The sequence below is a fragment of the Aptenodytes forsteri genome, unplaced genomic scaffold (genome assembly GCF_000699145.1).
Source record: "Aptenodytes forsteri isolate BGI_AS27 unplaced genomic scaffold, ASM69914v1 Scaffold255, whole genome shotgun sequence".
Lineage (NCBI taxonomy): Eukaryota > Metazoa > Chordata > Aves > Sphenisciformes > Spheniscidae > Aptenodytes > Aptenodytes forsteri.
This window is the reverse complement of record NW_008794888.1, coordinates 10026837-10049737: the sequence shown is the minus strand read 5'-3', so window position 1 is coordinate 10049737 and position 22901 is coordinate 10026837. Positions and strand designations below refer to the sequence as shown.

Below are 22901 nucleotides of genomic sequence, written 5' to 3'. Positions count from 1 at the left end.
CCCAGTTCCCTCAGCTGCTCCTCATAAGACTTGTTCTCCAGACCCCTCACCAGCCTCGTTGCCCTTCTCTGGACACGCTCCAGCACCTCAATGTCCTTCTTGTAGTGAGGGGCCCAAAACTGAACACAGTATTTGAGGTGCGGCCTCACCAGGGCCGAGTACAGGGGCACGATCACTTCCCTACTCCTGCTGGCCACACTATTTCTGATACAGGGCAATCCAATTTCCTTTTTCCCACTGTGGTTATTTTTCTTTACATGGGGATTTTAAGAGGGCTAATGAGTGACCTCAAGCTTGTGTGGCAACCCAAACGTCAATCTCGGCTGCCCAAATGGATCATGTCCTTTCTTTCAGCCCCTGTTCTCAGTAGTGCATGTACGGGCTTAGAGTTGCCATTTCATCAGACCTTCCCTTGTCCTGTTCTTCACCCAGGCAAGATTTGAGTCTTATTAAGGGGAGTAAATGGTGTTGGACAGTACAAACCAGTGGGCTAACCAGCAACAGTGCATGGATTTTCACTGTACTATAACGTCCTGATATTCTGCTTCTTTTCCTAGGACAGAAGGCATTCTATTTTATTTTATTGGAGAATGGGAGGGGAAGTCATCTAGTTTTCTTTTTTCTTCTTTTTTGTTATATCCCTGACTTGTGGATGTTTTTATGGAGGGAACATTGCTAGAGTGGAGCTGAATTGTCAGAGCTGAGACAGGTCCCCCATTTCTATCACAGAAGTCCTCCAAGCTGCTTCCTGGTCTTTATCTGCCTCTGTGAAATGGGGAGAGCGTTACTTATGTTATAGAGCCTTCATGAATGTTGTTCGCAAGGCAGCGGTTCCTCAGATGTGCGGCATGGCTGTGGCGTTGCGCTCTCTATTTCAATCCTGACCTCCTATGTTTTTTGGCATTTGTTTCCTCTTCAGGACTTTTTCCAGCTGTACTTGTTTTCTGACCTAAAATTTTCCCTAGTTTGCAAAGTAATGAGAACCAAGATTAATACAAAGAAAACATGTTTTCATTAGAATTTTAAGTGTCTTCCACTGATAGCTTTGCTTGATATCTCAGGCTTGGTTCAAAGTCAGGCTTTTTTGGGATTGTTGGCAGCAGGGGCTTGAGCCAAGATCCACAACAAAGCACTCCCAAGTTTTATTTAGGTGCCTGATTTCCCAGAGATTACAGAAGGAGGTTAGGTCCATGCATACCTTTGTGGAGCTTGGCCTTGAGGCCTAAACAAAGGGGTGGCAGGAAAACCTGTCCTGCTCTAATCTAGTGAGAAAACTGTCTAAATGCAGCACAAATCCTCCTTCTCCCTCCAAATCCTATAAAGGTTAGAGTGGAGGAAAGCCCCATGGCATTTCCCACAACCCTGCACTGGTAGGGATCTGCTACCTGATGTCTGCGTGGAAGCAGCTGGACATGGTAGGGCAAGGAGATATTTTGGTTCATGGCTTATCAACAGAGCCAAGGATTTCTACATCAGCAAGGTTTATTTCTGAGAGACAGGTGTTTTGCTTTGTTTTACAGTAGCTGCATGAGCCTGAAGCATTGCATAAGCTTTCAGTGAATTTCAATCAATCCTCATTCAGTGCAAATAAGTCATAACCCCGATTTCCCCTTTCCTCCTGTCCCCCACAGAGCCTTGCCCTCTCCTCTTGCCTGGAGTTAGCTGGATTTTTGTGCACGTGCTGGTAACAGCTGAAATCAGCTCTTTCAAAACTCTTGCGACAACCTCTCTCTCCCTCTGTAAAAGTCACCAGCTAATCAGTGCTTTGGCCGTTCAAACACTTCGTAATTACGTTGTAGGACTGCTGTGTGGGAAGCTATGCACTGACAAAATGTTGCATCTCTGAAGGTGTAAGAGTGAAGGATAAAAGGGAAAAGCAAGACTTTTAATAGAAACATTAGTCATAGTTAAATTGCAGTGCCGTGTCGCTGCGCTGCTAGCTTCTTTGTGTCTCTAAAAATACCCTCTAGTGGCTTAGTTATTCATGCAGCATGCTAGTAGGGAAAGGAGAGTTGGGTTCTGGAAAAACCTTGGCAGTCTTCAGCAGAGCCCCTCTGCCCCGGTGCGATGGCGTGGAGGGGAAGGGCACTGCGGGGCCGATGCTCTCCAGCGGGAGGGTGTCAGTGTGCAAGGGTTTCCCAGCATCCATCTCTCATCGCTCCAGCCCCGAGCTTGCACTGGGACGGTGGTGGTGCATGAAGAGAAAGGGTTGGTTTCATTGTCTTCTGGAGTTCTCTTGTAGCTAATGCAATGCAAGGAGGCCTCATGCGATGCTGAGGGGTGACCCTTGCTGCAAAGAGCGCCTGGTTAGTCTCTGCTTTAACACAGAGACTGTTTCTACCTAGAATACGATGCAGCACCTAAAGCAAAGCACGCTGGCAGCCTGCAGTCAGAAAGCAATTAGAAGAAAGCTTCTAGCTTTGATAGTAGTGAATCACTGGGACAGTCTGTCTAGGGGAGCTCTGTGATCGCCCTCACCAGCGGTTATTTTTAGCCCCGTGTGTCTGTGGTGCTGAGTGCCATAGACTGGACAAGGTGCCATAGACCTGGGCTTTTTAACAATCTGTTTCTGAAATGGCACCAGAAAGTCGTACGATACACCTTTGTGATCAAAGGGATATGACATGTATTTTTTTCATTTCTGCTTGTTTTTAATTTTTGATGCAGTAATTTACAGGCTCGAGCTCCTGGCTCTTTCAGTTACCAATGGCTTGTGGTTTGCTTCTCACGACAGGATGAGCACAGCCCTGCAAGCCATGCTATCTCGGCTCAGGAGCCATCATTCCTATTAGGAAGGACTAAGTAGATTTGGTGAGCCAGCTGGGCCTGCTGCCACAAGGTTCCTGCTCGCCCTTGTCCCGGAGCTGCCATCCCCCATCACCATTCTCTAACCCCTGGGCAGCATCCACACAGATGCTGTGCTGAAGGATGTGGGCAGCTCAAATGCAGGTTGTAATCTGTAAAACAAGCAATGATTTTACATGTTTCTTTAATCTTTTTTTTTTTTCCCCAACATGCAGCTTTTCCCAGCTCCACTCCAGACTCTTTCTAGGAAGATTGTACAGTCCAGGACCAATAGTACCTTAGTTGGAGTCTTTGCCATTATCCTGGTTTTTCTATCTGCCTTTGTCAACATGGTATGTGCATTATTTGCTTTTGACCCACTCGGTTCTGCATGGTTTTCTTATTGGTTCTCTGCAGCATCATAACCCTTACAACCACTGGGTTTAATGTAATCCTGCCTAATGCTTACAGCAGCTGAGGTCAGTTCCCTTTTGCTTTTCGGGCACAGAAAAGAAATGGGAGCCTGACAGCTGCCTCCCTATAGCCCATCATAAGCCTGGCACCAATTTGTGCCTGTGTTCTTTTCTGATTCTTTAAATGCTTCTGCTCCAAGTACATAAGCCAAGCCTGAAGCGTACCCCTGCATGAGGGGCCGGCACGAGGCTGATGCGTCATTTATCTCCCACAATACTGAGTGGGACTTAAGTGTTGCGTAGGCTTTGTGCCGGCCTCCTGCACTGTGCTGCATCCTGCTCCGAGTGCAGTAATCGCCTAACAGGGACTGTGAAGACTTTGCTTTGAGTTGCACTTTTGGGACCGGGGCAGTCTAGCTTTGTATTCAAACGCCGCTGCTGATTTCAGACTCGGAGAGAGATGGACTGTTCTCTAGGACCCTGCAACAGCTGGTTTCTCACTTGTACAAATGACTTGAAGGCTGAATGCATTTTAAAGAAACCACTTGAATATTCTCTACCCTGCATACACCTATTTCATTTTTTAAGGCAGGGGGGAAAAAAAAGGAGAGATGGGCCTGGGGTTAAAGCCCTGAGGTTGGAGGTAGCTACAAAGACTTCACATGGCCCTCTGCTCCTCTCAGTTATGGCCTCAGCTGGGGCAGTGCTGACTTGCACTGGCATGGAGAGGCTTAAACACCTAAAAATCAGACCACTGCTTGCTCTTGCCTCTTAACTATAGCTTCCCCTATACACACAGTGGAGATTTAGGAACAATTTTATGCTCTGTTGAGGTACTTGAATGGGAGGTGCTAGCTCAGTGGCATCGACACCCCACCGCCTTCCCCCACCTGCAAAGAGGTGGTGTGTGTTGCTGAGCACCATGCAGAAATTAGAGCTTTGTTTTTCTGCATAATGTGTGATTCTTTGCATTCGTGAACTGCTTAGTTCAAAATCAGCAAAATGGACAAACGGAGCAGCACATGGAGGAGATCAGAATGGGCCTCTGCTGCTTCCTCAGCATAACATAGCACATCAGCCTTTGAGCCTTGCTGCTAAAGTCTTCCCTGTAGAAGGACCCACAGCAGAAGCTTTAGAGATGGAAGGGGAAAGTTATCAGCTCAGAAATTCCCATCAGCAGAAATAGAGCAACACCAGGACCTTATCACAGACAGCGGGATATATTTGTATGTGTAATATCTACAGCCCCTCTGCCTGTGAACCTTCAGACATAAAGTTGTACGTGAAGTTGAGCACAAAACTAGCTTTCTAGAGTGCACAGCCTGGATTTTATCAATTAATACTTTGGGGGAGAAAAAACATAGCTGTGCATATGCAGTAAAACATAAGCTGGTGATTTCATTTTGCATATTTTGCACATTGCTACAGCCATTTCCAAGGGGCTTTTAAATTGATGCATACTATTTTGTTTTCTTCTCCTTGTCTATGCCGTTGAGCTTAATACCATCTTTTTCTTCAGTTCATGTGCAGCACTGTGGATCTTGCCAGCTGCATGGCTGCAGAATACAACGTCACTCCTGACCAGGTGGACATATGCCTTATCACCAACCTGACTTCCAACTACAGCCTGGGCACCTTGCAGGGATTCTGTGATAGTCCTTTGCCCAACTGCAACTTTCCAGAGGTATTGCCTGAAAAAAATGGGTTGCAGAGCTTGATCTGAGAAGGGGCTATAAAACCTGTGTGATAAATCTCAGTAACTCAGAGGAAAGCAAGGTTGCTCCTGACTGACGTTATAGGACTGACACAGGCTACTATGGACAAACTTAAGTGTCTGAAGTTAATATCATGAGTCCACATTAATGTTTAAGTTCCTTCAGGGCTGAATAATCAGTAGGCCTTTATAACTGTTGGATCCTGCCTGTAGCAGGAGAAATAGCCTTTCTTCATGAAGTCCTTAATGGCATGCAGAACTGCAAGTCATTTCAAAAGAGTTTGTGGGTGCTCAGTGTTACTTGAAAATCAGTTCACTGAAAATCAGTGTCTAGTCATAGATTTAACCCTTCCCTCCATTGTTTTATGTCCTGATGAAAAACTTTGCTTATGTATTCTTTTACTAGGTATAGTGGGTTCTGGCCTCAGGCAGGTTAGCAGCCCTCATAGTGGTCTGCTTCAATTTGCAAATGCAAATCCTACCTCTTCAGAACAACTTGTCTAAAAAAAAAAAAAGCTTCTAATGGAAAAAAAAAACCCAAATATGTTTTACACACTGGTAGAATACTTTGCCAAAAAAAAAAATAATCTTTTTGCATAGCTATTTAAGACCTTTGAGTTTTTAGGTCATGGCCATTTTGTGTCTTGTCCTCTGGAAATTGAAAAGGAAAAAAATCTGTCTAGGATGGGGGCAGAATTTATGTCAAGGTCGTCTGGGTTTATGGGGACCTGACAGATTTATGGCTGATCTGTTATCATCCAGATGTCCAAGGTGCTACTGAAAGCCCTGGTATCCCACTATTTTCATTTAACCTAACAGGAATATGGTCCCTATCTGATTCTGTGAGGTTTCTAAGACCACCATTACTGTGACTTTCAGCCCTGCAAAGGCTCTTAGTATGTCCACAGAAAGACCCAGGAGCTAAATCTGGCACAGTGGAGAACTAGAAACAGTCTGTGCCCATCATGAGGTTGTCAGGAGTGCTGGTTCAGGACAGAGAAGGATTTTAAGCAATGAGGATCAACCATTTTGCATGCTGAGGATGCTATGGCAGCCTTGAGCCAGGTCCTGCCGGTCAGTGGGCTAAGAAGTGAGGGGTCCCTCCCCTGCGCTCTGCAGGGCAGATGTTGGATCTGGTACAGGCGTTGTCTGTTGCTCCCAGTGTGCTTTCAGGAGATGGTGGGATCCTACCCCTCAGCTACAGGGAACATCCACCCATTTTCTAGAAACTGAAGAGTCAAGTTACAAGCTGTACAAGTTATTTTCTCTAATTTAATATATCAGTGATGAACTATTAATAAATGAGCTCAGAACATAAGCGTATTTCTACTTCAGCTAGGGCTTGCTTTTAACTGAAAGGACGGATTGCCTCAGGCATCTGATACAGCTTTTTTGCCAGAAATAGGCCTGTCCGGACAGAGTGGAAGCTTAAGTCTTCACAGATTTGATAGCAGGAAGGTGATGAGCTGGATAACGTGCCTCTCTTCATTTTACATCCATGCTAGCTTTCCCAGGAGCCATAAATGGCACCTGCAGTCTGCAGTCGCATTTGAAAGCACTGGCATGCTAAACATTCAGCACTCAGATTAGCAGAAGTTGCTGCCCCACCACCCAGGTGTGGCAAAGGGCTCTGCTACTACACATGTGCACACTCCTGCAACTGCTGGCAGAAGAAATGATCATGGTGTTGGGCATTGGTAGAAGTTTGTCCAGCCTGTATCTTGCCAATGGATTCGGTGTGTCACAGCAGCAGGGGCAATACTTTCCAACTGGCCTCAAGTGGGTATCTGTCCTGGTGATGTGAATTGCTAATACCCTTGGTCCTGTGTATTGTGCAGATACGCAAATTCAAGTCCAGAATTCGACCTTAAAGCACGAAGTATTCCAGGATAACTGGATGATGCTTTCTGCTAATTCAATAACCGTGTCCAGGGCAAACCTACATCACAACCTTGGGTATACAGCTGCGAGCCCTATGCCTCTTGAGCGTAAAGCAAATAACGCCTGATGAAGAATGCAAGAGTTTTCCTCTGCATCGGTTCAGTTTTAACACTTAAATCTCCTGTAACATGGGAGAATCCCACAGGCAGCCCCAGGTTTACATGTTTGGTCAGCTCAACTACATAACTCCCAATCCCTTTCTGTCCCTCTGTTTAGTTTCCTTTGTTTTCAGTTTTGATTTATCCAGCTGACATTCATCTCTCTTCTGTGTTTTTTCCCCTTTTTGTCTTTATACAGTACTTCACCTACAGTGTCTTACTGAGTCTCCTGGCCTGCTCTGTGTTCCTTCAGATCAGCTGTATCGGAAAACTGATCCTTATGTTAATCATTGAATTTATATATGTTCTCATTGTGGAAGTGCCAGGGGTCAACCTTTTTGACAATGCAGATCTCCTGGTTACAGCTAACACCTAGTAAGTGCCTTTCACTTCTGAAATCTTCATCTAATTTCTTTCACCCAGTGATTTTAGTGTGGCATTAGGTGGACAGGAGCGCTGAGGCTGTGGTGCAAGCGAGGGAAGTGCTTGATACTAGAGAAGGCATGGCTGTAAACTAAAGGCTTTGTCAATGCTGCTCTCCACCTCTGAAGAGTAGGAGAACACAGTTCCCTTAAAGATCTTTTTAATGTGGAACTTGACTAATGAACTATCTATTAATAACAAAATATAACTGGAATCAGAGTGGATCTGTATTTCTTTTTCTTCCAGAAATGGGGAGCTGTAGTTAGTCATTCTCACTTATTCTGGTATTACACTCCCAATATAGAAATGTCTTTTCTCAAAAAAGCAAAAAAAAAAAACCCTCCAACAAACTTGAGCTGGCTCAGGGATGTGGTAATGAACCACCAAGATGTTTGGACATCTGGTATATCAAACCCAGGCTGGGGTGGTGGAATGGTGGTGTTTGATATTTGGCTAGTGGTCTCCTGACAGTTGCTGTTGGACACATGTCCGCATTTGAAAAGCCAGTATGACAGCTGGTCTCAGCACAATTCCCAGCAGAAAGGCCTGGGCTAAATGGGAGTAGACAGTTGCCCTTTTACTTACAAAAGGTAGTTCGTCATTACCAGGTCACACATTAATCATGGTGGCAACCTCCTTCCACTGACATGGTTACCCCTCTCCTGAAGGTCACGCCAGGGAGGGAAATTTGGCACATCCGCAAACCCACCCTCCTCCACAAGTTTCATTTCTCACTGGGAGTTGCGTTGTTGCGTTAACTACTTGTTTTGATGATTTCCCCTTGTAGGTAGCAACTGTTCTTGAATGTGAGTCAATCAAATAGTGGTGTTGTCTAAAGGTGAACATGATGCTAGGATGTATAATAAGGAGAGTTGCCTGTAAGACATGAGAAGTAGACCATTGCTCTATGCAGGAGTGGGAAGGCCTAACCTGGAATATGTTTTCCGGTTTGGGGCAAGAAGGCAGTTCACAATAATGGAGAGTCCAGAGCAGCAAAGAACAATCAGAGATCTAGAAAGCACCAATTTAGGTGAAACATTTGTCAAGGATGATAGCTGTGGTTGCTCCTGTCTCGGACAGGAGGGTGACTGAGAAGATTCCCATGGTCCTTCCCAGTACTATCTTGTAGGTTATGAAATAGCTTGTGTAGTTGCTCAAATTTCTTGATGGTCATTAATCCCTTCAAGCCGGATGTACCTGGTTACTTCTGTCCTTCACATAAATATTCCATGATTTTAGCATTCAAGTGTGCCCAGTAATAATTAATGGAGGTATGGCTTTTACTGCCATTGGCAGTAATCACTTAAATTATTTTGTTAACTCAAGTGAATGAAATTATGTAGGAAACCCCATGGAGCTTTCTGTGGAGGTATGGGGAGAATGAGGTTTCCTTCCTTTTTTTGCAGATGTTAGATTTTCCAACAGCGGGAGCTATTTAGCATTTTCTAACACAATTAGAGAAATAAAAGCGTTTTATATCCCAAATATAATTTCATTCTTCTAAGTCAAGCACTAAGCGAAATTACAGCAATTAGAAGTATAATTTACGTCACTTCACAATCAAAATGTCAGTAATAAAGTGGAGAAGGTTAGCATGTTTTCCCAGAAATAGCTTTCTGTGATGCTATATTATCTCTCACTAAATGATATTTGTTTTGTCCGGAGAGCTCCATGGACAGCTATTTATTGTCCCAATGTCTGGCAGTCCATTTATGTATTGTGGGAAATGGGAGCTCAGCATGTAGCACATAGTTCAGAGCTGTACCTTATTGTCCAGCTGATATTAAAAAAAAACACAACATGACCTCATACTAGTTTAATTGGGTGCCCGTTGTAGCTACATAATTACTGTCTGCTCTGCAGCCATTATGGTACTCTGACTAATTAGAAGTGATGCAGATGTCACTTCACACTTCTGTGTACAAACGAACCCAGCATGCAGGCAACTGAAAGGCTGATTATAGCACGTTGGGAGTTGCTAGACTTGACTGCAGCGACACACCAGCGTGGTGACACATGAAGTATAACTGGATGCACAGAGCTACTATCATGTTACCTTTTCCCTATGCAGAAGATAAAACTAATGCATTGGTTTTAAAGATGTGATGGACCAATGTGATCTTCCAAGTTGAGTTCCTGCATAGTGGAGCCCAAAGAGCTTTGCCCAGTGATTTGTTCATCAAGCCCATCATTTCTGTTCAAGCTGTGGTTTGTGATTTAGAGGGCTGTCTGTGCTTGGCATCGTGGCTCTGAGAAGGGAGATGCTCCTGTCCTATGGGAGCTGTCCCCAAAATCAACCACCTTTCCTGCTAAAAATGTGCACTTAACTTGAGCGGAAGTGTATTTAGCAAGCTTCTCTCTGTTACCTTCCAGTAATTAAAAAGCCATCTGCTACTGGAAATGTCTGTCCCCTGGGGGAGCAACCTACTAATGTAACGCCATTATTGCTTGCATTGGGCATTTTCACTTATCCAAAGCATTATTGTAACTACTGGATTTGCTGCATTTCATAGTCTGCTGAAGATTTTAGAGCAAGCGTAACACCCACAGTGAGCTGCAGCCCCAGTACAGAGGGTCAGATCTGCCATGCTGCCATCATAAGACAGAGGGATAATGGGGGGCAGTCAGTCATCCTTGGCCAGGTAGTGATTTAGGGGAGTAGGGGAATCATGCTACGTGTGGGAAGTGTCTCCAACTCCAGCTAGATCCAACCTTTAGGTGGGAGTGACTGTCCCCAGGGTTCCCAAACTGGGTCCACATCCAAGCACACATGTTCAGTGCTGGAGCTGGCCAAGAGGCCGTGCAATAGATCTTGTGCGAGACAACGGTGGGTTGCAAAATCGGTGTCAGAAGAAATTCCATGCTCAGAGCTGCAGAAAATGTCTCAGAACAAACAAGGTTAGAGAGTCGCTATGCTTTTATTTTTTAATTTTATGCCCAGTTAGGCTCCCTTGGCTATTTCAATTTTGATCATTTGTATCTCTGATGATGTAGCGAGAGGTTCCCCCCAGCCCCAGAAAACTGTGGCCTGAAGCTCTCGAGACAGTTGTGAGATTCTCAGGCTAAAGATGTATCATGTTAGTAGCCTGCAAAGCTGTAATTGCATCAATGACACTACAGTAATTTTACCACTGATCTCTTTCTTTCCATTTAAATAGTGTTTGAAAAGTTCCATGTACATGGTTCTCAGCCACCTAATAGTCCACCCACACTTGAGAAGAAACCCAGCAGCATTAAGCAATTGATCAGTCAGGAACTCAGACAGCTACTACCTACCAGAAAGCTCCTTTCCATCCTTTCACTGTGAGAAAAGCACACCATCTTCTCCAGCAGCTCTGCTTCATATGAGTACTTCACAGTATCGTGAATAGTAATAGCAATCCGCATAAGGGTTTTCTTTAGTGCAGTCATGTGCAGTACCCGTAGCTAGGTACAACACTGGAGATGAGCAACTTGCAGAAGAAGGGAGTAGTGCTAGAGTTAAAGGAATTAAATGCATCTCAATACTACAATAAATGGGGAAGAGAGGAGCTATCCCTCACAAGATATTAGCCCAAAGCTTCCTTCTTTAGATCAAATTTTCCAGCTTGACCTAATGAAGTAGTGATGGATGCACAAGCATTTGCTAAGCATCCCACACTGACATTAAAATCCCAAATGATTCTCTGACTCTTAATGCTTCTTAGATATTTTAACCACATTAACCATGTTGCACCATCGCTGGATTTTTGAGTGTAGCTCAGACAACCTCCCCCCCATCTTTTTGTAGTTTTCTGCTTTAAAAGGGCTATAGCCCCACACAGTGTTAGAGGTGCCACATTGCAGAGGTGCTGTTGAATGATGTACAGGACGAGTGCTGGAGGGAGCCAAACACTCCACTGACCTTGTGTTTGTGGTTTTTTTCAGCGTGTCGCCAAATGCAACGTTACCATGGTGAGTCATTTTGGCATGAAATATTTTTATGGGTTTTTGTTGGTAGGCATTTTCTGTTCACAAGGTGCAATATCAGCATGTTGACTTCCCAGCGGTGTCTGGTATTTGACTATGCATTGCTGTGAGCTGGTGCAACACAGTGCAAATGCCCTAAGTGGACTGAGTATTGCCCTTTTGTATGTATAGCTACTCTCAGAGCATCCTCTTCCTGTGGGACTTATGTCAACTTGCTTTACAGAGCATCTCATAGAGCTTACTTGTAATTACAAGTCAAAAGTTTTATCAAAATAATATTTTCATACTGTATAACTCTGTAATTCAGCTTTAACAGTTTTTATTTGCTTGCTTGTCAGAAGGGATGGGAATGTGTCTTAGTGCTCTTTTCAGCTTATAGAATACTTACAAAATAAAGGCCATTAAGAAGTGACTAATTAGAGAAGCAGTAAGCGTAGAACAGTTCCAGACTTAGGAGGCTGGCGAAACCAGTGCAGGAGACACAGTGAATACAGTCTGAAGAGCTCTCAGCATCTTGGTTTTGCCAAGCATAGTGGTGGCTGAGCATGTATGGCCATTCTCTAAAAAAATGGCTTTTATATTGATGTTAACCTTTTTTAAGAAGTTGGATTAAATTTCCAATTTCAAAGTCCTGCTTTAGAAACCAGCACCTATGAGCCAAACTCTAGCTTTTTGCAGGTATTGTTTGTCCCTTTACCAACACGTGCTTTGAGGGGAAAGAAAAAAAAGCCTTTTCTTCAGAGGTTGGTTAGCCTTAAAGAGGGAGCTGCGGAGCATGGCGAAGCTGTGTTCCTCCGCACTGAGACTAACTGGGAAATTCTGCTCTTTCACTGGCTGCAGCTCTGCAGCGATGACACGAGTCGCGCTGAAGATTGTGACCCCTGTCATCATTACAGTCTTTGTCCTGGCGCTGTACTTGCATGCCCAGCAAGTGGAATCCACTGCAAGGCTTGATTTCCTCTGGAAACTCCAGGTTAGTGGGTGTTTGCTGTGTTGGAGGAATACAGATAGTCACTGGTGTTAATATAAAACTACTGAGCTATTCACTATCGAGTTGAGGAGTGTTATAAAGTGCCTTTGAATTTAATCTGGATCTGGCATATAACTGGGTGTGCTAGTAATGCTCTGCTCTTCTTTGGTACTTTGCATACTCACTTGCTTCTCATCCTGGCTATTTACTTTAACCCCTTGTTTCCTTGTAAATGCACTTTGGATGGTCCCCACAGTAAAGGGTTATAGATCTGAAGATCAAGGTTAATGAATTTGGGCAACTAAGCCTGTCACCGTTGCAGGAACCTGTAATATAACACGATTTGTAAATATAAGCAGCTCATATTCACTGCTGAATTGTTTCCCAGTGAGCTTTAGTTTGCTGTGTTCAGGGGTGTGAAAGATTCATATTTGCATTTGCATTCACTTTCTTGTTAAGCAGTGGGAACTGGCTTGATACCCAGCCTTCATTAGCCCCTAGGCAGCAGTACTGGATAACCAACACACTACAGATAATGCCACACTGTACTCCTGTCCCTGGGTTCCGTGTTAATGTTTTCACTACTTGTGCCCATGAGTGATGTTGGGGCGTCGTATGTGATTCTCAAGCAAGCAGGACAGGTCTCAGCTCTGCCCAGGACTCATTGCTGGGCAACTGCAGGACTGCAGGTTTTATAGCGATTTTTTACCTTCTGGATGGCAGGACATCATTCTAATAATAGGTCTCAGTGGTTTGAGTAGGAGGCACTGAGGAAGCACCAATTAATTAAAGCTCCTTGGGAAGCAGATAAACATTGTTATTCTCATTTATAAATGGTAAAACAATGGAAGGGATGAGCCAACTTGCCTGTTCCAGGTCTGGGCTCAGCTGGCCAAAGCACTTCTTTCCCCAGGCAGAGCCAAGTGTTTTCCTTGTTCTGTCCAGACATACCACCATCTAAAGGGTCCTTCCTTGTTTAACTTCATTTCCAGTTTCAAATGTCCTGTTTCAGAAACCAGCATCCACGAGCAAAGTCGTAAGTGCTTTGCAAGTATTGCTTGTGCCTTTACCAATATGTACTTAAGGGATGTGGGGAGGTTATCCCTTCTCCCCTCACAAAGTGGGGCTGGAGAGTATGGCTGAGCTGTGTTTGTCCACGCCAAGGCCCAAATGTGCCAGGAAAGTCTTTCCTTTTTTTTGGCTCCAGCTCTCCAGCAATGACAAAAGTCATCGGAAAAAAGGATTTGAAGAAGACCCATTTCAAAAGGCTGTGCATTTTGCCTGGTGCCTCTGCTGAAGCGGAGGGTGCTGTACACAAGACAGCTGTTCGGGGCTCCCGTAAGCCTAACCGCTCTGTGTGACCCCCGCCTCAGCTGTGCCTTCCCCGGTCCTTGCCTGACCCTGTTATTTTCCTTTGCTGAGAAATATTTGAAATGGCAAAAAGTAAAACAAGGGGGGAAAATACTGCTGCCATCAGGTAATGGGGGGGAGAGAGAGAGAGAGGTGATCAGTACACACACCTCTCTACCTTTACCTACAAACCAGAAGCAATGAATTGAGGTAATGCTGGTACTGTGCAAATCTGCAAAGAGAAATCAAATCTGGTTCTGAAGTCTGATTAAGCTAGTGAACTCTAAATGCTTGTTTTATTTTAGTCACCTAGGCCTAGGTACATCCAAGGTGTTCTAGGTACATCCTAGGTACGGCCTTCCTGAAGCTCTGGTTCCATCTGAACATCAAACCCAAATCCACACCCGTTATCACAAAAACAAAACAACCCATCCTCCTCATGTTTCCCTTTGCCTGGACATACCCCCACTACCACAGGAGACATGGGCTTTACAGGCTGGTGAAAAGTCCGCTCCAGAGTGTCGGACTGGCCTGTTTCATGGGCTCCATGGTAACTGTACTTCACGACCATCACTGCACCTCAGCAAACCTTGTGGAAAAGGAGGGTCCTTTTAGTTAGCTACGTGAGCATTTGGGGGGTGCAGGGAGAGGATTATAATTCAGTGCCACTCATGCAGTCATACTTTAGCAAAGATGAGCTGTCTTTGTCCTCCTGAAACCTGTTGTGCTTGACTGGGAAAGCCAAATATGTGTTTTTGTGGATGTTTTTTGTGGATGGCAGTGGAGTTCCCCAAAAGGAACAGACCTTGTACAGGTTACCCAATTCAGGGCCCAGAAACATAACAACATTGGATTTTGGTGTTACTCTGTGCCTGCTTTTACGTACACGTGTGCATACAAAGAGACAGACCATCTTCCACTGCAAAACAAGTGTTTCTGCATCTCTCTGGTTCCGCCTTCCTTTGCAGTTTCCCCCTTTCTTCTGTTTCTGACCCCCCTGCAAGTTCATTTTCAGCTTTTTTTTCCCTCCCCAGAGCAGTTACCAAAAGAGTAAGCACATCACTGTCTCTCCCTCCTAAACTAGGCCACTGAAGAGAAAGAAGAAATGGAGGAGCTGCAGGCGTATAACAGACGCCTCCTCCACAACATTTTGCCGAAGGACGTGGCAGCCCATTTCTTGGCTCAGGAGCGGCGAAATGATGAACTGTACTACCAGTCCTGTGAGTGCGTGGCTGTCATGTTCGCCTCCATAAGCAACTTCTCAGAGTTTTATGTGGAGCTGGAGGCCAACAACGAAGGGGTGGAGTGTCTGAGACTGCTCAACGAGATCATTGCTGATTTTGATGAAGTAAGTTGCAGAAAATCTGCGTGGACAGAGTGAACCGAATCAGTGAGTTTAGTTGGGCTTTGCTGAGCTCCTGAAGGAAGGTGGCTTATTGAATCCTTGTGCTATGGTTCATTTCTCCTCATTCTAGAAGTCTTTAATTTTTAAATCTTTTTTCCCCCACATTAAAATCCCTTCTATTCCTTTGTCGCTCTTCCGAATATCTAATCCCCTTTCTTCCTATACTTTGAGTAGTGGAGGCTCTGTCCAGTACTTTGTAGTGCTTGTACCAAGGGAGGACACGTGGCAAGGACATCATTACCAGCAAGGTTTATTTGCTTCTTTTACTCTTGTGAAACAGATAATAAGTGAAGACCAATTTCGGCAGCTGGAGAAGATCAAGACCATCGGCAGTACATATATGGCTGCATCAGGCCTCAACGATTCCACTTACGACAAGGAAGGGAAGACGCATATCAAAGCTCTGGCTGATTTTGCCATGAGGTTAATGGACCAAATGAAATACATTAATGAACATTCATTCAACAACTTCCAGATGAAGATAGGTAATGTCACTGTGTTTACAGGATTAAGTATAGGTAGTGGTCATTCTGAGCTGGGGATTTTATGGAGAGTAAAAAACATAGATGTTAGCTTAGCTGTACAGTGATGTTAATAGTCTTGCGCCTGGTGACCACTTTGGCCTCTCTGAAACATCAGAGCAGTTTTGTTAGGGTAGCAGCATTATTACTGAAGCTCCCTGGAGAATTAGGAGCAGTTGGGCAACCGACCTTGGTGCAGAGAAGCTCTTACGACAGCATGGTCTCACATGGTGGTTGAGCTTGGGCTCATTTTGCCTGGGATGTGCTCCCTGCCCACACCCCCTGTGGTCCCCGGCTCTGCCATTCTTGGACATTAAATTGTCTTTCAAGTCAGGGAATAAAAAGAGACAGAAAAGGAGAAGGAGAAGAAATGTGAGGATGTCAAGTGTGGTATTTGTTCTGGAAGGCTGCCGGGCTGCTGCCTCGCAGGCGCTTAGCATTGCAGCAGCTGTGTGCTGACTTCCAAGTGAGCAGTTTGCTTGGCAGCTGGATGGCAAATAAACCTTATCCTGTTATCTGGTACCAGAAAGTAGCTCTGGATTGAGCAGACCCAGCCCGTGCTGCCAGTCAGACAGGCTTAATGGATCAAAGAAGCCAACTTTTTTTTCAAAGTTTATTTCCCCGTTTGGCCGTAGCTTTACATGTCAGGGTAAAGCACAGCTAGAACCAATGAACCTCAGGATGTTTTTTATTGTCTGAAAAATAACTTGCCTCAAGTTTCATGTGGTTCACACGTGATGGATCTGAGCATTGTGGGATTTCTGCTCTCCTTCCAGGCCTCAATATTGGTCCCGTCGTAGCTGGGGTGATAGGAGCACGCAAACCCCAGTATGACATATGGGGCAACACGGTGAATGTAGCCAGCCGAATGGACAGTACAGGGGTGCCTGACAGGATTCAGGTAAGGAATTCACTGGAAAACGTACATTGCCAGCCCTGTGTCACTTACGGGTTTTGAAACTTAATTAGAATTGGAATTTTGGTTTCATTTTATTCCTTTATGCCATACATTTACGTAGTACTGAAAGAAAAGCCAACTGGGGAATGCTAGTGGTACCATCAAGTTTTGTCTTTTAATCTTGAACAGTTTTGCAACCTTCGGTCAAAAACTTGCAGTTTAGTTCTGGGTGGAAGCGTTGAGCTGAGTTTTTCCTTCCCCGAGTGCCTCACTGGCACTATGAGCACAGTCCTGCTGTGATGCTTACTCACTCGTGCTGCTGGCTTCGCTGTTCGGCTACGTGCAACTGTCGGTTGTTTTATTTTCCAAGGGCTCGATTCAGATATGTATTTCTGTAATTCACTTCTCTGTTCACAATGCCGTATGTGTTGTGAGGCTAGCAAGGATCCAGGCATCAGCGGGATGGGGATATATAACTAGAGAAAGAGGACGGTGTAAGGGGTTAATGGAAACTGTCTTGTAATCAAACATCTCCTTGGCCTTCAGACAGTGACCTTTCCAGTGATTCAATTCCACTGTCCTGCTTTCACTGAGCCAATGTCCACAGTAACAGATTGTCATTCCTTGGGAAAGTACTGAAGGGATATAAAATAGAGTAACCAAGTAAAACCCAAGAGGGGAAGCCATGCTGTTTCTTTCCAATTAAGCTGTCAGTTAACTGGATCAATATTTATCCAACACCCTTTAAACTTCCCTACGAGATGGTCCGTGAACAATTTTCATTCTGGTTAAGCAAATCAGCACAGCAATGTTACAGCAATAGGAAGCCAGAAATGGAAATATTTAACGCCATCTGAAAAAGGGTGAGAAAATACATTGTCATAAATAAATATCTCAGGAAATCTGGTCTTTAAACTTCTGTAATTCTGCAGCACAAGTGATTATTTTTGAATGGCATCTGCAGAGAGAATTTGGATGCTGGCTAGATTATTCCATTCGTTCGGTGTTTCTCATTGCCCGCTACCTTCTCCTTCATAAAAAACAAACCCCTGAATGACTCCTTCTAAATTGTATGTCCACTGTGTAATTTCTAAAGTCATTTTTGAGGACTTTTAAAATATGTTTAACCTGTTTTCCTACTACCACTCCAGTGATATAATGAATGCATCTGAGTAGACTGAACTGCCAGGTGCATTTTTAAAAATGTGACTCATTTGTTTCTTTTTATCCTGTGACCTCCTTGAAAAATGTGCTTTTCCCCCAGCTGCGTACCATGTGTGACTTCTGTAGTTTCTCAGTTTCTAAAGGTTGTGTTTGTTCTGCAACTTGTGCCAACATTTCAGTTAGCGATCAATATGCAAAAGTCGACCGACTTAGAAACAAAATAGTTGATCCTACTTTAATTTTGTCCGTGGATTACTCCAAAAGCAAATGAAAAGACTGTGTGAAAGCATGACAAGCATCTGCTTACTCTTGTTTATTCTGCAGGTAACCACAGACATGTACCAGGTTTTAGCAGCCAACAACTATCAGCTGGAATATCGAGGGGTCATTAAGGTCAAAGGCAAAGGAGAAATGACCACCTACTTTCTCAATGAAGGGCCTCCAATTAGTTAGCACCGATTGCAGTGTCACTCAGAGATGGAATTTGCATTACACAAGATTGTGAATCGGAGAAGAATCACTTTTTGGCAGCGAAGCTGAAAACACAGCGCAGTTGAAACTTCGCACCGTGACTCTAGAGCTGGTATCAGCAAGCTCTTTGGGCACCCATCACGAAAGGCAATCGAAAGAAACCACCTTGGAGTTGTTCCTGGCCGAGTGCTAAGTCGACCAAAGATGTGTACTACAGAGTTCACAGATAAGACATGAATTTGGAATTTTTAAAAGAGGCTGCTACCACAGGATGATATAAGAAGCTATTTAAGTATTTATTAACGCAACACAACATTTACTTGGTTGAAGGAATGTATGATTCACTACAAAGCATTATTTTGGAATGGATTTGCACTCCCGTAATGTTTCCATCCCATACTGCCAGCTGTTTGAAGTGTACCACTGTGCTTTTATTAGCTGTTTTGAATGGGCTTTCAAAATTGACACCCACTGCTGCAGCACACAAAAAGGCCTTTCAGAAGGGCATCGGTAATGTTTTAGTGTAAAAAGACATTATAGCCCTGGCCCCCTCTTTTCCCCTCCTCTACATGGCTAAATGACTGCTCTTCTGAGTGGGGCTGGCACATCTGATGAAGGGGAAGGTCGAGATAAAGACAGATGGCTCTACAACCATATTTATTAAAAAGTCTTCTGTGCTCTTCTTTGGTATATATCCTTTTACATGGGAAAGACTAGATGTAAACAAGAGACACTTTGTGGGGGGAACTCCCCTGAAATTTGTTGTGGTTTTTTTTGTATTTTTTATTTTGTAATATTGAAAACATGGAGATCTAACAGATATACCAAATTCTATATTTTGTAAATTATATATAAATTAGAAGGCAGGCTGTCCACACCAAGGTGTGGTGGGAGGTGTATATAACCTGTAGACTTTTGTGTAATTTTTTTGTGCATAATACTCTGAACACAGACTTGGCAGTTTTCAGATTATCACTATACAATCAACCAACAACAAACCGGTGAGTTTCCAGGCTGAATCAGATGCATTTTAAAATGAAAATCCAGAAAAATCTACAACCCCAAAGAAGAGGAAAACCCAAAACGCGGTAGTCACGCTGTTGTTCCATGCAGCATTCAAGCGGAGGGTGGCGTCTTAACAAATGGAAACAGGACCTTGAGTTTTAGCTACTGGGACGGTAGCAGTCAAACATGTCAAAAAGAGCTCCAAGCAAATCTTCTAACTAACTCTAACAGGAGCTCTTATAAGAAGAGAAAAAAAAATAAGCTCATTTGAACTTTTCTTTTAAAAAAGTCATTTTTCATAGATGGTCTTAATAGAATCCTGCTGATACGAAAGTTGTCTGATATTGTAACTGCCATTTGACATTGCCAGGAACTATGTACTGCAGCATCGAGTTGACTTTCCTGTAGTAGGCACTTATTTAAACTGAGTCACAGATTTTCAATTTTCAGGAATTAGGTGATCTTCAAAAAAGGTTATGATGGCAAATGTGTATATGAGGTGGTCAACCTTAAAATACAGTGCCATTGATATTGTGTTGGACATCTTTATCACTAGTGGGGGGTTTATGAATAGTTCACTGTTATCATTTATGTACCTTTTTTAACTATTAAAGAAAAATCCCTTGGTATTTTATTAAAAAAAAGAAAAGAATTTTAAAAAAAAGCTATATTTTTTATATTCTGTGAGGAGAGAGTTTTGATATTGAATTTGGCTAGCACTAAAAATGACTCCAATCTTTTGACATTTAATAAAGTTCTTTTCCACTCTTCTCAGGGCAGAATTATTGTAGTACTAACAGCTTAATGATTGCACTATGGTGGTGGTGATTTATTTTTTCCTACTCGACGATGAGAATAAGCGAAAATCCATGGGCCTGTCTTAATTAATTTGCTATATTGCTAAGCATAACCTGAGCATTAAGCCATTTAAACGTGAGCTTAAATGGCATCGCCCCTTTCCTTCTCCCTTCCACTAGAAAACATCTCTGAAAAGTATAGTATATTGACTTCTGTAAAACTGCCAAGTCTGCCCTTGTACTATACTTTTGCTCCTTTACATCTTTCCTGGTTTGCAAAAATACTTAAGTTGCATCACGCTGTTATGCCTTTCTCCCCCCCTCCACCTTCCATCCCTTTTACCCCCTCACCGCGTTTCATTACCTTCATGCCATACACTCGGTTTTAGGTTTGCTTTCTGCTTTACAAAAGTCTGCAGTCGTCTTAACTTTTGATTCATCTTATGAAGTTGTGTTGTCAATGAAATTTCAAGTCCCCAGTATCTCTAGCTGTGATTGTTGACAGTGTGTCATGATCATTTCAAGGGGTATTCACACACTCTTTACTCTGGATCTTGCAAAAATGGATACAGTTATGATTTCCCATGGAAATTGAAATCTATTTAAGTAATTTAACTATATTAAACACTGTTTCACTGGTAAAGTGTCTCTGTTTTATTTTAGCTGCATCTGACTAGTGAAGAGATGAGACCTAAGTTGTGTAGGAGATACTGAATCTGCAAATAGAAACATCCAGTTCTTGACTAGCATTGATGGATGGCCGTTTGGACCACACTGGTACTACGCAATACCTGTTACAGAGCCTCAAGGGCTTGGCTGCACGGTGAACATCCCCTGCGTCCCTCGTGCACCCACTTGCCTTGAAACGTTAGTCTCAGGATAGCTGACGAGGCCTCATGGCACTGTGGTTAAATATATTGGTATAACTGAATAGCTTACATTTTTTACATGTGTGCGTGTGTCCTGTTTTTAAAAAATTCTGTGTATTTTAAAAAGGACATCACCTTCGCCAGAGAATTCCCCAGGTACCTCGGTACTTGTCCTCTCAAGGACACCTAGAAGGAGGCAGCAGTGCTTACCATTGCAACGTTTTCGGTCTTTACAGGTAAAAGTAAATGCTACACGTAACTATACCAGTTAACAGCAGCCTGAAGTATAACTGAGAAACAAAAAGCTGCAGCTTTCAACTGACTTTTTTAGGTGAGGAGGCAACTAAGAACCAAATGATTTGCAGTCTGTTATTTGTTAGGAGGGATTTTATAAGTGTACTGAGAACATAGCTGCATTAACAAAAAGCCATGAAGTACTTAAAGTACCAGTCTTTAAGAAAGATGGTGAAGACCTATTTAATACTTTATATGTTCTCCTACATAATCATACAAACAGCAATTTAGGACATTATCTGATGTAAGCAATTTTTGAAACTATCTGGAGAAGGGTATTCCCCAGGGGAGGGAAGCCAGTAGCCTCCAGTGCTGTGCCCTCTCATTTAAATTGCTGTACACACTGACTGGCCGAACTATTTTCTCTAAATGCATCTTTTTCCCATCCAGAAAGCGTTTTGATGCATTTTGAGGTGTTTAGTCACTTCTCCCCAACACAAAGCTGGCTACATCAAGTATCTGCCTGCACGTAATAAAATGATACATTTGGGACGCACCAAATTCTTACATGTGTGTCCTGCACTGCCAATATCCCTGGCCTTGCTGTCCGTGCCTTACACAACACACATGGACACCAACATCTGGCCAAAAACTATGCCCAGAGGCAAACATTTGCATTCTGTTAACCTTCCCGACTGCTCCTCAGGGCACCATCACTGCTAGTTTGAAGTTTGGGGGCTGGCAGGGAGAGAGAGCATGGGATGCAACCTGAAAAAGAGCAGTTCAGCTGTTTTAAGCTGAAAACCTCAATTTCCATTCTCTCGACCCTCTCTGTCCCAGGTTTTTCAATTGAAGGAGCCAGAAGCACCTCGGGGAGGGGGCAGGACTGAGAACACTGAATTTCAGGCAGGATGGGGGACGGCAGCAGCAACACTTTCCTGCCATCTGGCAGTGAGGTAGCTTACTGTAAAAAGCAGGGTTATATTTTTCAGTTTCTGTCCCTGAGCACCTCACAGTCCCCGCCTGTCCTGCTCTGCTCCGGCACTTTGCTTGCAGTGCTGGCGGCGAGGCCGCACTGTTGGTGCCAGCCCCGTACCCCGTGGCTCCCGCTGAAAGCCGGTGCGGAGAAGCGTGGGTAAGCAGGCGGTGGGTGCTAGGTGGGAATTACAGCAGCGGCGCAGCACAGCGAGAGCCCAGCATTGACAAGCCCAGAGGCAATGCTGGTGCAGCACAGCACAGGTGCCATTTGAATAAAAAGCTCCACAGGAGAACAGCTAGAGAGAGCGAGCTTCCCCTGTAAGCAGCTGGCCCCAGAGATCTTTTCTTTAAACACAGAATTTCAGATGCAAAAAACTATTGCCATCTATTGGAAACAGACTTGTGTAGCCTTAGCCAGGCGCCGTTATCACTGCTGCTGAGCAGTCCCACAGGATCGGGCTGAAAGAGACACAAAACCCCCTTCCACCATGGGGGAGAGGAGAGCACATCACAACCTAAAGGCAGCCACTCCTTCCAAAGTAACCGATTATACACAAACGATCAAATGCAATTTATAGATAAAAAAATAATCATCCCAGGCTGTGCGTGTCATCATCCAACCCCCACCACCACCGCTGGCAGCACAGCGGTCAATGGTGCAATAAGACCCTACCATACATGCTGCTGCTGCTCCTCGCTACGAGGGTGCCCTTGAAAGGCTCCAGAGGAGGCATCCCCAGCTAATGGCAAACTTCTTGCGTGGTGCAGCCCAAGTTCCAACAGGAGCCATGAAACGCCTGTTCTGTGGCAGCCAAATCTGGCATTGCGAACCTTGAGTCCCACCAAAGCCAGGACGAAGCCGTTACCAGCGATCATGCCGCGCCATCAGGCAACTGTTTCAATTCCTTCCTTTACTGA

At 44.1% G+C, this 22901-nt stretch overlaps 1 protein-coding gene across 1 annotated transcript in view; it reads left to right on the top strand.

Annotated features, from left to right (window-relative positions):
• ADCY5 (adenylate cyclase 5) overlaps nucleotides 1-18574 on the top strand; it is a 234247-nt gene extending 215673 nt beyond the window's left edge. Inside the window, exons 13-21 of the mRNA XM_009274991.2 lie at nucleotides 3021-3137; nucleotides 4717-4881; nucleotides 7150-7325; nucleotides 11280-11306; nucleotides 12162-12294; nucleotides 14726-14989; nucleotides 15327-15531; nucleotides 16344-16468; nucleotides 17954-18574. Of these exons, the coding sequence (XP_009273266.2) occupies nucleotides 3021-3137; nucleotides 4717-4881; nucleotides 7150-7325; nucleotides 11280-11306; nucleotides 12162-12294; nucleotides 14726-14989; nucleotides 15327-15531; nucleotides 16344-16468; nucleotides 17954-18082 (1341 nt within the window). The 3' untranslated portion in view covers nucleotides 18083-18574. The remainder of the gene's footprint in view (nucleotides 1-3020; nucleotides 3138-4716; nucleotides 4882-7149; nucleotides 7326-11279; nucleotides 11307-12161; nucleotides 12295-14725; nucleotides 14990-15326; nucleotides 15532-16343; nucleotides 16469-17953) is intronic.
• The last annotated feature ends 4327 nt before the right edge of the window (nucleotides 18575-22901 follow it).